Raw genomic sequence first — 14,893 nt, 5'->3', positions numbered from 1 at the left:
CGAGCTACGGAAAAGCATTGCTGAAATGACGAAAATCCTTTGTGTGACACAACTTGATCAGGAAGATCACAGTTTGGAAGCATTCACCTCGTGCAGGCTTATTCCACAAAGATCCCGGTGTCCGTTCGATTGGTATTGGAGAAGTTCTACGAAGAATAGTAGGGAAAGTCGTCATCAACACCATTAAACCGGACATTCTCAACAGTGCAGGTTCCCTACAATTGTGTGCAGGACTACAGGCAGGCAGTGAAGCAGCAGTACATAGCATGAAAGATATCTTTGAGGCGCAAGAAACTGATGCAATACTCCTCGTTGATGCAGAAAACGCATTGAATTCACTGAATCGAAAAGTATTGCTTCACAACATCAAGTATATCTGCCCACCGATGTCGACGTACGTAAAGAATTGCTACCGTACTGCATCAAGAAATCTTGTCTGCAGAAGGCACAACACAAGGCGACCCATTAGCTATGCCATCCTATGCTATAGGAGTTTTTCCGATGCTCCCACTCATCGTAGACGATAGTGATACCAAACAAGCAGCTTTCGCAGACGATCTTTGTGGTACTGGTTCTCTTCCCAGTCTTCAGAAATGGTGGGCCAGGATTGAACAAACAGGTCCATTGTTTGGATACTTTCCGAAGGCTTCCAAATCATGGTTGGTGGTGAAAGACGAAAAGCTGGAGGAAGCCAAAGTGATGTTTGCAGACACCAATCTAAAGATCCCCTCATCTGGTAGAAGATATCTGGGAGGCTTCTTCGGCAATCAAGAAGGGATTCATGCACTGAAATAAACGCCTTTTCAGAGATCGCAAAAGCTGAACCTCAAGCAGTGTATTCGAGCTTTACACATGGGTGGGTACACAAACTCAACTACTTCCTACGAGTCATCCCTGACTTCACAAACGAATTGAAGTTGCTGGACCAAATGATCGACCAAAATCTGCTGCCCATGATGTTGGGGAAAAATTTGACTGAAAATGAGCGTAAGCTAATAAGCCTTTCACCAAAACTTGGAGGTTTAGGACTGCCGATATTCTCAGTCGCGTGCGTTCATGAATACGAAAATTCAAGAAGTTTAACATCCCAAAGCATCGAAAACATCCGCCACCAAAAGCACGACTTTGATGTTAACATCATCCTGCTAAAGAAGACGAAAGAGCTGATTCACAAGGAGAACCAAAAGAGGAAAAAGTTGTTATTGGAACAACTCAAACAGTCAATGAGTAGAAGAGAGCAGCGATCCGTCGAACTGGCATCTCTCAAAGCAGCATCAAGTTGGCTCATGTTCATGCCGTCAAAATCTGAGAACACGGTTGTTAATAAACGTGAGTTTCACGACGCAATCACCTTGAGGTACAGATGGCCACACAAGTTCCTGCCAACTATGTGCGCTTGTGGTAAACCATTTGACGTCGACCATGCCCTGTCTTGCCCCAAAGGGGGATACATAATTGCAAGGTATAATGGTGTTCGAAATCTAATAGCAGAGCTCGCTAGAGTGATTTCCAAAGATGTTGAGGTCGAACCTCACCTTCAGGAGCTCACAGGCGAGCAGTTGACGGGAATTACAAGCGATGAGGCAAGACTCGACTGGAGTGTTCGAGGTTTTTGGTAACGCGGAGAACGTGCATTCTTTGACGTAAGGATTTTCAATCCATTTGCACCGACTCACGTTAACAGGGACCTAGACAAAGTCTTTCGAGCCAACGAAAAAGAGAGGAAGAGAAGTTATGGAAGACGGGTAGTCGAAGTTGAGCACAGCTCATTCACATCCCTAGTTTTTACTCCGTATGGAGGTTTCGGGCACGAAACTTCAAAAGCCTTTACACTGCTTATAAATAAACTCTCGGAAAAAAGAGACATTGAAAGATCCATAATGGGACAATGGGTAAACGCAAAGTTGTCGTTCGAATTACTGAGATCGGCAATCCTCTGTTTACGGGGATCCCGAAACAATAAAAGAGCATTATTACAACAAAATGAAATTGACAACATTGAAATATTTATGGAAAAAATAGGCACACATATATCTAGAATTTGTCTAAAATGGGACTAGACTGGTCGTATATTTTTTATAAAAAAATTAGATTTATTTTATAGGGTGCCAGGAAAGCCTCCGGAGTTATATGATTGTTATAGGAATGTTTTATATATAGTTTTATATTCAAATTTATAGTGGGAATACGTTTTTTAAGTTAGAGTTTCACTTCATAACTCAAAAAAAAAAATTAAAAAATAAATAAAATAACATCAAAGTGGGAATTAATTTTCTTCTCGTTTCTTTCTTTCCTTTTACTTTTTTATCAGTTCACGCTTTCCCTCACTACCTACAAAGCGTGGTTAGCTCAAGCGGTTAGATCGTCTGTCTCATATGCTCCGAGTTCGACTCCAATGGATGTCCAATTTTTCAATTCTTCAATTTTCTTTTTTTAATCCTCCTTCTTTAATAATGAAGGTCAATCAAACAAGTAGCTAGCATATATTACCTCAGCTCTCTGTCTAAGGTTTAGATAAGCTACGATAGCATCACTTAATAAGAACTTTTTAAACTTGTTTTTCTTCAATCTTTTTTTTTTTTGCCACAAGCGATTATTCAAGGCTCATTGGGAGTTCTGAAGCCGATACCGATTCTCCTTAAACCCGCAGCTCGACTCCAAGCAAAGAATCATTCTAAATAGAACAACGCGGATTCTAGAGATATAGAAGAACGGGTATAGACGTTTGCGCCTGCGTTTGCTGACCGACAGTTTCACTTTCACTTTCAGCCAGCGAGTGAACGAGCGATTCATTGAACTTCTCGTTTTATACTGTAAAGGCAGAATAATAATTGATTTCCGGGTCAAAATGTTTGACACTTGATCCAATCGTTTGCTTATCTTTCTTACGTGGTCGTTATTTGAATTTCAGTATTCAATGCTTATAAAATACGGTTGTTATAAAGGAGGGAACAGATCATAGATTCGAATTGAACGCGTAATTACTAATAGCAATTAACATTCCATAACGCGTCGATATATCTTCACTCTAATGAAATTGTGATACAAAATGAAAGTGATGAGAAAATCACAAAAACAAAATCAAGAATTGAAAAATTGGACATCCATTGGAGTCGAACTCAGAACCCCGAGCATATGAGACAGACGGGTGGTGAGGGAAAGCGTGAACTGATTGATAAGAAATAAAAAGCAGAGAAAGAAACGAGAAGAAAATTTATTCCTGCTTTGATGTTATTATCGAAACAAAAGGATCAGTCATGCCGAAAATCTTTTCTACACGTCAGCAATCTAGTTTCTTTAAATATGAAAACTAGATTGTAAGGAAGATTCTAAAAATTAATAGCTGTTTTCTTAGACGACTACGTTCTTCTCATTCCTGAAAACATAGCATATTAGCAATCCAAAACCACCACAAATCTTTTTCACCTTTTAGGGGCGCACACAACTCCAAAATTTGCCTGGTCTTTATATTCTGGTGAGGCTTGTGTACGGTTCTAAAAAGAATTTGTCTGCTAGAGAAAATAACCCCTCATGTTGCTTGGCTGAAATAGCTAAGTTTTATAATTTTTTTTTTCAATATTTTTAGCTGTAACGCACCAGATTGTCAACGACGTATTACAAAAGAAAATGACGTTATAATCATTCAAACCACTGGTATTTCAGTTTGGACTGACAGCAGGAAGAACGTACGATCAATACCTGGCACTGTGTATCTCCATTTCAAAGCACTATCGGGATCGCGATATAATATATATTAAGCAGATATTCGACAAGAAAAATCGGATATCGAAAATTATTCAGTCCAGCTTTATGATATTCGACGAAGCGAAGCTGAGTCGAATATCATTAAAGCGAGACTGAATAATTTCGATATCCGATTTTTCACGTTGAATATATGGTTTATCGTTCACAAATGTGACTCCCCAAACGTTATTGATGTCTCCTCCATTCTTTTTTTGAAAAAGATCACTACTTTCGATCGAGGACTGAGTAGTTTTTTAGAACAATAACTCAAAGCTGTTACAATTTTACATTCTTTCATGGAACTTAATAATATCCTCACAATTATTTATTTACATTTTATCTCTATTTTCCAGGCAACAAAATATTTTTCTAATGCAATGAAATAATAACATAACCCATAACATTTATGAAATTACGACATAAAAAAACGACACATACAGAGACAATCACGTTGAAGAAGCAATCGTATGTTGAAGAAGCAAATAAGAAGAGCAAACTATTTGTTGATAAAAATGGTGGATTTGGATAAGATATATTATTCAATTTGTGAAGAAGTAAGAATGATTAACTGTAACAATCATTATGTTTACAAGATGAAATATAATATAAATGAATGGTATCAGGGTGCCACCAAATCCTCAGTCCCAGGTTTGCAGAATTGACGGATTTCCTTACGCAAATAATCTGCACGTTTAATGGTGAATCCTTTCGGTGGAACGATTTTTGGCAAAATAGCTGTTACATTGGGCGGATTACGATTAGCAAAAATTGAACATTCAAATGGCTCATCATCATCTAAGGACTTGAGACATTTTACAACTCCAGGGTGGTCCTTTGACAATCTGAAATGATGGTATTGGAGAATATTTGTGATTTTTTGGAACTGCAGCTGTTTTTCAAAGTAGTGTGTCCAGTCATATGTCGGAACGTTGATTTCTTTGATATGATTTCCAACAAGCACTGAGTAGTTGCATTTTGATTCATCACAAACACCGGCAATTTCATAAAGTGACGAAACATGAGTTAAACGTAACTTTTTCTTGAAGCTGCCAAAGCACCTTGAAAGAAACAGAATAATCGCAATATTAATGAATATTTGGTTAAATGATTACATTTTCTAATGGACCTTTTTTCTAAAATCTTTGCGTGACAATTTTTTATGAATCATTATGCGTCAAATAACAAGTATAATAGTTGTTTTGGAGAACAAGATGACAGCCTATTGAATAACAAATTACTCCGCATGCATTACTTTTCCTCAGCCATTATAAACGTGATAAATTATCTTGTCTCTAGCTAGGTAACTGTTCTGGAGTAATTAGCTATTCAATAGGTTTTCGCGTTCTCAAAGTTGTTCTTCAAAACAACTACTGTGAATACCGTGTAGCTTGCATCAGTAGAGGGAAACTTGCATACCCCTCAAATGAATGACTTTTTTGGTCATTAAAATACAAAGTTAAATTAAAACAAAATGGTAGAGAAGAGCTGCGAGGCGGAGCTGCGTAGTTCATTTGTTTTGAAATTCTCCTGCTTTGATTGGTCAGTCATTTGATGGCTATGCAAGTTTCCTTCCACTGATGCAAGTTACCCGACTTCACGGTATAACATGATCGACCTCAGCCATCAGAAGTGAAATTGAATTTGTAAAGATTCTTTAAATTATACCGCTTAAAAAGTATCAATAATGAAAAAGAGATTTAGACATTAGACCATCTTATAGTAATGAAGATAACTCATTTGTTGAAATCTTATTCATTACCTGTCACAGCTGAATTTTGTGTGGCCAGCTATCATGAAGCTGTATTCGATTGTTTCGTGGAATCCATTCAAAATTCTCCACATTAAGTACCAAATAAAAGCGTTGTTTTTATTCTGCCCTGAATATGAAAAAAAGGAATTGAACTGTTTTATCACTATTTTTCTCGATAACTAGTAGTTTAGGTATAAACTTATTTCTTTTCTATGATTTTTGTTGGCGAAAACGTTTTCGCCATCAAAAATCATAAAAAAGAAATAAGTTTATACCTAAACTAGATGAATAGGTGGATAAAAATTTCAAAATCTTAATTACCTTTTGTAAAATGTTGGAAAATTAAACAAAGTAGACTGACTAAAGAGGCTGATGCAAATTAATTGATCAAGTCTAGACAAAATTTGCCAAAATCAGTTCTCAACAAAATTAAATAATTTGCTCCTGTACTTGGCAAAATTAGTTCTCGCCAAAATAGTCCCTTAATGTTAACATATACTTTAAGTTTGTATGTCAGGGAAATCTTATAACAGCAATTTATTTTAAAAAACTCAGATAACACTCAAGGATTCACTATAAATGTTCAAAAAAATATTTTTTATTTTTTGGATGGGAAATTGGGATTTGATAGTTGCTGGCAAATCAATATTTTCTGAAATCCATATTTACCTGAACAATTATCAGCATGTAGATACGAGTCTGTCTCACCCATGCCATAATTTTCGAAAAAATGATGCAAATAGCTAATTGTTGAATTTGCCCCCTTCCCAGTTGTGTTTATTTCGTCAATCAAGTAGTTATATTGAAGATTTATGCCGTCATTACAAATCCCAAATATACCACACTTCCTGGGTGTTTTGAAAAAAATTGGTCCAGGTTGAAGTGGGTTGCATGGATAGTGGGTCTGCTGGGCATAATCCCAGCTATAGTGAGCCATGCCTTTAAACGAACAAGGGACGTGCTTTTCAAAAGGCTCTTTGAAACTAGCAGCTTGTTGTTTGGCCCCTTCGACCTGAAAAAATAGGGAGGATTTTGATAAAAATAAATAAAAATTATGCCTATAAGCTCGAGATATAAATCGGGAACTTGACCATGTGCAAGTCCCAGTGCTCAATTTTACCCCCGGATATACTAGTAGTCCTTGATTTCCAGAGGGGTAAGTCACTCGAAAAATTATCGTACACCTCTACAAAATGTTAAAGAAAGAGTAAAAAATAAAATAAAAGTAAAAAAGAAGTCTTGAAAAAGTCAAAAAGTTTCTTGGGCGTTTATGGAAAAAAATTAGGTGGACAATTTTGGGCGACCAAGGACGGTGGGCGTTATCGGGAAAAAGTCAAAACGAAAGTTTGAAAAAGTTAATGAGAATTAAAAAAGTATTGCACATTTTTTTCAAGTGATTTACCCCTCGTGATTACCTGTGCTCTGTAATACCGGGCTTCTTCAGTCGCCTGTACAATGTGAAGGGTTTGCTCATCTTGTGCCTTTTCATGTTCGTCGTCTTCACCGTCGCTTTCCAAATGATTGCGGAGAAGGCGCTCGTTGCCTTGTTGACAAACCCAGCATAAGTCTCCCATTGGCTTAGTTATTAAGATATTGGGCAATTGCGATCTCCATAAATTCGTGAATGTACTCAGTCCCATGTGATCAAAATCAAACTCAATACAAAGCTCGCGATACTGTTTATAAACACCCTCTTTAGTCTCGTGAGATGGTATGAGTAGCAGTTTTGCATCCTTATCGCGATAATTTGGCACTCGACCAGGGAGTGGTTTAGCGTTAGCCAGCGCATAGTTTTCAATAAAATTTCTAGCTCGCTCTATATGTTCAATATCAATAACATTGTGCGGCAGTCGCTTTGAGTTGCCGTGGATACGAGGGACTGGACCATTCTCGTCAAAGTGTTTACTCAAAGTGGAAAATAGCTTCTTCGAAATAGCAAATAAAAACAAAAAGGCTGTTCGACAAACACGAAATCCACGAATGCAATATTCAAGATTATTACCACTTTCATGTTTTTGATTAAAAAAGAATCCCATTATCATCATGTCGCGCTCGTTTTCATCTAGTTCGAAAATGTCATTTCTAAATTCAGCAGCTTTTTCTTTTGTAAAATTCAAATAACAATTCTTTTTACAACAACCTTCTCTGTAAAATTTATCAATACGAGTTTCTTCAGCAATGTCAATTTCACGTTTTCCCGCCATCTTTGAACAAGAAATTTTTCGAAAATGAGAGACGGGAGGGAAGGTCTTTTATATTGGAGGGAAGAGTCACGTGAAAGTATAAATGATTTGAAACTTTTATTTATATCAATTTACATAATTGTACATATAAAATAATTTACATAACTTAACAAGATAAACTTTTATTTATATCAAAATAAATAATTGTACAAATAAAATAATTTATATAACTTAACAAGCAAAATACATAAATATGCAATTGAAATAATTTATATAACTTAACAAGAACAATGCATATCTTACTTTCGATCATTCGAACCTATAGACATCGCACATTTTCGCAACAGAACGTTCGAATTTATTGACGTCACTTTAATAAACTGTAGACATCACCGACGTCATGTAATTCGAATGTTATTTGGGAAGCTATAAAAGCCAAGTTTGAGAAGGGGAACTTTTGTGTTTTGCTCTGCGGAATAAACAAGCATTTGATCAATTATCTAATATCTGATTCATCTAATTATCGAGTATATATTACTTAATCATGGCTTCAATGAAATTAAAGTACGGACTATTTTACTGTCCATCTGATGACACAACCGTAATTGTTCCGCTAAACTTAATCGATTGGAAAGAGAAGAATAGATCTGGTACCTTTTCGGATGGAAAAGATGATGTTTCCGGTTGTGTTCTAAAGTTAGCTGGTAAGTTAATTTATTCATTAAATTAATGCTTGTCAAAGGGGTAACCCCAAAATTTGAAGGGAAAAACCCAATCCATTATAATTTCCCACAGTAAATTTTGTCGGTGGCTTTTAATTTTCTTCCCACGCTACACATTTTTTATAAGCAACAAAATTGTTCTAAAATAAACTATTTTTTTACCATCTCATTGAGCTTTTCTGATAAAGCATAGCGAATTATCAGCCGAAAATTGGAGTTGCTTATAAAAAAATGTGAACGTTGCTAAGGGAGAAGTTGTTAATTTGGTCGACCTTTCTCAGGTTGCTTACGAAAGAAATGTTTTAAGAAAAGAATTTGGCTTCTTCTATGCTGTATATACACGTTTTTTTTAAGAAACTAGTTTTACCAAGCAGCCTCATGTTTCAAAACTTTTTGACATAATCAGCATAATTAGCATGTTTCTTAGTTTTTAAGCATTCTGAGCCTTGTCAATATAATCCCTTAATGAAAATTATTTTCTTTTTTAGCGACGAAAAAGGAATTGAACGAGTTCGAGAAGAAATGGGAAACATCAGACGCAGCATCGGTATATATTTCTTTTATAAAAGTTTCCAATATCTTGTTTGATTGGCATTTCTTTGTGATAGTTGATTTCCATCTTTGATCTCGTAAAAGTTGATTTCCCTCTTCAATCTCGTATTATTTGATCGAACCAGCGAGCTCCACTATTGCACTGAATTAAAAAAGTTTTCGTTAATACACACATACTTTCGAGTTCTCTACACTTTTACTCTTACAATATGGGATATATTTTTTGAGTTAAGATTTCTCGTCATTTTTTCCGAGCCTCGTTCAGAGTTTTCTATATTTTCCTCGCCTAAAGGCTAAAGGCTTGGAAAAAAGACAAAGAATCTGAGCTCGAAAAATATATCCCATATTAGTTTTTGCTTCTTCCGACCTAGCCGTATTGTATAAAGGTTGCGAAGCAAAAACAACTTTACACGGTCTTTATTGTTACCCTATTGTATACTCTATTGTTAAAGGGATAATCAGATGGTCTGAGATATTTTGCCTGCAGATAGCTTCTAGGATTTTAGGAAAAACCTCTAAATTTTTCGGTGTATTTATTTTCTTAACTCAAGTTATGCCAATTTGAAATCTCGAAAAATGGGACTTTTCAGGGACTTTTCACACTTTTTTCTATTGTTTTCAAGCAAAGGTTCAAAATTTCAAAGTGGTATAACTTGAGTTAGGAAAATAAGTACACCGAAAAATTTAGAAATTTTTCCTAAACTCCTAGAAGCTATCTATAGGCAAAATATCTCAAACCATCTGATCATCCCTTTAAATTCAAGTAAAAATTTTAAAATTCAAAGTCGAAAATCTCAACTTCTAAAAATATTGGGACAAAAGATTTGGAATTTAACAATAAAGACGGTGTAAAGACTCATTTTCAGAGAGCTTTGGGTCAAAAGATTAAGAGGTGTCACTCTGGAGTTTAAAGCCCGAAGGGCTAGAGTTCAATCCACAGATCTGTAAAGCCCGAAGGGCTAGATATGCGGCCTTTATAGAAAAGTGAAGCATAGGTTTGGAAGGATTTCTTACAAAAGTCACGTGACTTAAAGTATGCAATTTCGCCGGTTTGAGAGATGTGAAATAGCGTTTGCCGCCTACTTTTTTTGATCTCGTACTCCAAAAACAATTAAAATGCTAGATACTATCCGCCGGCACGAAATTTAAAAAATCAATTTTTTGCTTCACTTTTTTTTGCTGGAGAATGCTTAAAGTTGCATAAATATTTTTCGAAATTTAGTGGTAAATTTTAGTTTCAATCTATCATTTGTGTAAAAACCAGGCGATCCGCTCAATTTGTAAAATAATTTTTGAAATTTAGTGGTAAATTTTAGTTTCAATCTGTATTTTTGACGACAGATTAAATCTAGCATTCCTTTGTTTACGATTAAAATATTTTTCGAAATTTAGTGGTAAATTTTAGTTTCAATCTGTCATTTGTGTAAAAACCAGGCGAACCGCTCAATTTGTAAAATAATTTTTGAAATTTAGTGGTAAATTTTAGTTTCAATCTGTCATTTGTGTAAAAACCAGGCGAACTGCTCAATTTGTAAAATAATTTTTGAAATTTAGTGGTAAATTTTAGTTTCAATCTGTATTTTTGACGACAGATTGAATCTAGCATTCCTTTGTTTACGATAAATATTTTTTTCGAAATTTAGCGGTAAATTTTAGTTTCAATCTGTCATTTGAGTAAAAACCAGGCGAGTCGCTCAATTTGTAAAATATTTTTCGAAATTTAGTGGTAAATTTTAGTTTCAATCTGTCATAAAACCAGTCGAGCCGCTCAATTTGTGAAATCACCTGATTTTATTAGTCAAAGCACTTGTTATAAATTTTTGAAAAGCTAAGGGGCAGGGGAATCAAAATAACTTGGGTGCCAATTTTTGTGAGCAGCTCGCCTGGTTTTTACACAAATGATGGATTGAAACTAAAATTTACTGCTAAATTTCGAAAAAAATATTAATCGTTAACCAAAGGAATTGCTAGATACAATCTGTCGTCAAAAATGCGGCTCATTTTTTAAGGCTTCACTTTTTCTTGCCTGAGAAAGGTTTAGAAATTGAACTCTATCCCTTCGGGCTTTAAACTCAAGGGACATACCCTTATATAGTCCAGAGAGACACCTCCAAATCTTTTGTTCCAATATTTTTAGAAGCTGAGATTTTCGACTTTGAAAATTTTTACTATAATTTAACAATAAAGACCGTGTAAAGACTATTTTCAGAGATTTCAGCTTTGGAAAATTTGGGTCAAAAGATTTGGAGGTGTCTCTCTGGACTATAAAAAGGTATCTCGATTGAGTTTAAAGCCCGTATTTTCAAAGCTAATAAATAAAAGGATAATATTAAACTTTATTTGTTTCTTCTTTCAGACTCAAGAAAAACGAAAGACCTACGCTGAGGCAGTAAGACATACCAAATTAGTTGAAGAACCACCATCAAACAAGGACGATACCACACCAACGCAAAAACTTAAAACTAGAAAACCTAACCCTCCAAAAGAATCGGAAAAGGAAAATTGTCCACCTGAAAAAAGAGTAAGAGCACTTACTTTATATATATTGTTTAACTGCTTTGGATTCTAGATATTTTGAAGATATAACATGGTTTCATCTTGGTTGGTACATGGATATTTCCTAAAAAATTAAATTATTAAATTAGATAACTTTCACAAGATGCCATATTCGCGAAAATAAATCAACCACAAAATTTTTTAATTGCATTTTCGGGGGAGAAACCATTCCAAAGTTTTAATTTGTGGCAAAAATGGCTATTTTACAACTATTTTCAGGCTTATCCAAAGGATTAAATCCACGCAAAAAATTTTCACACAAACTCTGACTCCTGAAATTAAATCCAGAAAATTTAAACCGATTAAAGTAAAACAATTTATGTAATATATTTGCTGGACAATGCAACCAGAAAATTTTAATCTTTTACCTAATTGATAACCTGATCAATATTCAAAATATTTTGTAGAGAATGAGAACTTACAATTTATCTTGGATTGATCGCAAAAATGGGAGTTAATTTCTGCAATATTTTCGATTTATTTCTTAAACATCAGCCATGACTTTCCTGAGAAGAGAGAAATGAGAAGATAAGCCAACAGCTCCAGGAAAGGAAATTGTGTTTTAAATAGTTATCTTTATTTCAGCCTCGCAAAGATGAAAAAGAGAAGATAAACACTAGGAAAGTCAACACCAAGTCAAAATCAAAACTGAAGGCAGCAAAGGCAGCACGTTCAAGAGACAGCCAAAAAGATGACAGCGGACCAGCACCTGTAAGAAATACTCTTACTTTTGAAATGTTTGAATGGAAGTCTTCTAAGATGTTCTTAATACCACCAAAAGCAGATTTCTAAAACAGAAATTTCTGTACTCGGAGAAGACAACCAATTAGACATTATCTTTGATTTATTGATTTGATACGCACTGCAATGCTCTTGATACGATACCACCATTTTCCTGCGAAACTGTAATGAAAGAATTTAACAAGTATTAGTTGCAATTTTTTAAATGAAACAAAAATAAAAAAAACATTTTTATATTTTGATCTGTAAAAGTTTCTGCTTGAGAAGGGTTCTATGTCTAAAGTACTTCCTTTAAGATATGAAAATTTTAACCATCTATTTTCAGGAACGTGAAATGGGACCCAAAGAGGTGATGTTGTTGAACGAGTTTCAGAAAAGGAAGGACGAAAAGATCAAGAAGGTCAATGGGTTTATGATTAAGAGGGTTTCTTATCAGGGACTCAAAGGCAACAACCATTTGAAACCATCAAATTTTTTTAATACACCACCAACATCTCAAGATCAACACCAATCACCATCACCAATCAAGACAATGAATTACAAACCAACATCTGAACCAATCAAACCACCAACGCCAGAACAGACCAAACCACCAACGCCAGAACCCCTTCAACCATCGACGCCAGAGCCGCTCAAACCATTGACGCCAGAGCCGCTCAAACCATCAGAACCAGAGCCGCTCAAACCATCAACACCAGAGCCGCTCAAACCATCGACACCAGAGCCGCTCAAACCATCAACACCAGAGCCGCTCAAACCATCGACACCAGAGCCGCTCAAACCATTGACACCAGAGCCGCTCAAACCATTGACACCAGAGCCGCTCAAACCATCGACACCAGAGCCGCTCAAACCATCAACACCAGAGCCGCTCATACCATCAACACCAGAGCCGCTTAAATCATTGACACCAGAACCAACAATCCAACAATCCAATGCATCAATTGAGCCACACATGTCATTGCCAGGAGTGAGCCAGATTCCTACTTTTGACTTTTCCACACCAAACATTGCAATGACCCTGACTCAACATCAAAGTCCAGTTTGTAGGTGTTCAATTGAAAATCTTAAAAGTTGGATGAAAGACCAGTTCAACCAAATCCATACAAAGTTGTATAACATGGACCAGCAGTTAAAAAACAACACCAGCCAAAGAGATGACAACATCCTTGACAACTTTCTGGACAATGATTGGTTACCAGCACTCAATTTTGACCAATCTTTCGATGAAGAGCAACAACAGCCATTCCAACCTCCACAACGACAACCGCCACCACCCCAACAGCAACAACAACAACCGCCACCACCCCAACAGCAACAACAACAACCGGAACCACCCCAACAACAACCACAGCCACCCCAACAGCAACAACCGCCACCACCCCAACAGCAACAAGCGGAACCACAACAACCCCAACAGCAACAACAACAACCGCCACCACCCCAACAGCAACAACGACAACCGCCACCACCCCAACAATAGCAACTCCCACCCCAACAGCAACAAAGACAACCGCCACCACAACAACAACAGCAGCAACTCCAACACATGACTCATCAATTGAGAAATTCAGTTGATTCAGACGAGAAGCGCGTTAAGTTGGCAGCAGATTATGGTTTTGGTGAGATTAAGCATTGGTTCAATAGCGTTGAAATTCTTCAATGCAACATCAATGGAAGACAAGGACTCAGAAAATTTGAAAAAACAAAAATGCAAACCATCCTCAAGGCAACATACACGCGTTACGGTATTTCTGAGCCACTGCAAACATTTGTTGAAAAAGCCATCACAGCAAAATTGAAGAAACATAGACAACATTTAAAACTAAAATCAGCATGTAATATTCCATAACTTTTGTATTTTTTCTACATTTTTTTATAATTTACAAGTTTCTCGGCTAAATGTCATGATTCTTTGAGGGCAAAAACAATTTGAGGATGAAAATTTTAAAAGGTTCATCTTATGTTTTGCAGACTTCTTTCATTGTTTTGAAATCTGTTTTTTTTCTCATGTTTTATTTAATTGCATCAATTGCCTTTGCCAGGTAGTAACCATTAAAATTATAGCTATCTTAAAAATTTCTAGATTTTTTTCAGAAATATTTTGTGCAGGTGCAAGATAGCTTTTATTCATTATATTTCTGCATTATTTATGAGGTGTAATATTATGCTATATATATATATATAAATCATCCACTTGAAAGTGATGACATGACCATGTCTTTCCATCTGACCCTGTTGTGCGCCAAACGAACCATCTCGCCTTTGTCAAGTCCAGTGTCTTGTTCTAAGACTTTGAGTAATGTCTTGTGTGGACGACCTCTCTTCTTTGTTAAGAATGTTGGCTGCCAAAGGAGAAGTTTAGATGCCGGCTCATTTCCTCTGATGACGTGACCTGCTAACTGCAATCTTCTTTTCTGGATAAGACTGCTCAATCGGGGCAGCTTACCGTACAACACTTTGTTAGTAATGTGGACATTAGACTGGATCTTTTTTACTTTTCTCAGCATTCTCGTATACGCTCCGTCTAGTTTCTTTGTCAGAGTAGACGTTAGTGACCATGATTCACAGGAGTATAGGAGGATGGACTCGACAGTTGACTTGAAGAGTTGCACTTTTATACTGAGTGAAGCTTCTGATTTCCA

At 36.1% G+C, this 14,893-nt stretch overlaps 2 protein-coding genes across 2 annotated transcripts; one reads left to right on the top strand and one right to left on the bottom strand.

The window, feature by feature from the left end:
• Nucleotides 1–4,265: 4,265 nt before the first annotated feature.
• On the bottom strand, nucleotides 4,266–6,663 carry LOC136822706 (uncharacterized). Its single transcript, XM_067078986.1, has 3 exons — nucleotides 6,164–6,663; nucleotides 5,504–5,621; nucleotides 4,266–4,802 (listed from the first exon to the last, which is right to left on the bottom strand). The coding sequence occupies exons 1-3, from the start codon at nucleotides 6,429–6,431 to the stop codon at nucleotides 4,364–4,366; spliced, it is 825 nt and encodes a 274-aa protein (XP_066935087.1). The 5' UTR covers nucleotides 6,432–6,663; the 3' UTR covers nucleotides 4,266–4,363.
• Nucleotides 6,664–8,600: 1,937 nt separating this feature from the next.
• LOC136822684 (uncharacterized) lies at nucleotides 8,601–13,731 on the top strand. Its single transcript, XM_067078975.1, has 4 exons — nucleotides 8,601–8,946; nucleotides 11,308–11,472; nucleotides 12,093–12,218; nucleotides 12,574–13,731. The coding sequence occupies exon 4, from the start codon at nucleotides 12,583–12,585 to the stop codon at nucleotides 13,729–13,731; it is 1,149 nt and encodes a 382-aa protein (XP_066935076.1). The 5' UTR covers nucleotides 8,601–8,946; nucleotides 11,308–11,472; nucleotides 12,093–12,218; nucleotides 12,574–12,582.
• Nucleotides 13,732–14,893: the final 1,162 nt, after the last annotated feature.

This window comes from Clytia hemisphaerica, unplaced genomic scaffold (assembly GCF_902728285.1).
Source record: "Clytia hemisphaerica strain Z4C2 unplaced genomic scaffold, Clytia hemisphaerica genome assembly, whole genome shotgun sequence".
NCBI classification, from domain to species: domain Eukaryota; kingdom Metazoa; phylum Cnidaria; class Hydrozoa; order Leptothecata; family Clytiidae; genus Clytia; species Clytia hemisphaerica.
Note: the sequence above shows the minus strand (reverse complement) of the source record. Positions and strands in the feature narration are given on the sequence as shown.

Coding starts and splice junctions, on each gene's coding strand:
- LOC136822706 (XM_067078986.1), bottom strand. CDS start 6,431: ATGGCTCACTATAGCTGGGATTATGCCCAGCAGACCCACTATCCATGC. Junction 5,622..6,163: donor ACATGCTGATAATTGTTCAG/GTAAATATGGAT, acceptor TTTCATATTCAG/GGCAGAATAAAAACAACGCT. Junction 4,803..5,503: donor ACAAAATTCAGCTGTGACAG/GTAATGAATAAG, acceptor GTTTCTTTCAAG/GTGCTTTGGCAGCTTCAAGA.
- LOC136822684 (XM_067078975.1), top strand. CDS start 12,583: ATGGGACCCAAAGAGGTGATGTTGTTGAACGAGTTTCAGAAAAGGAAG.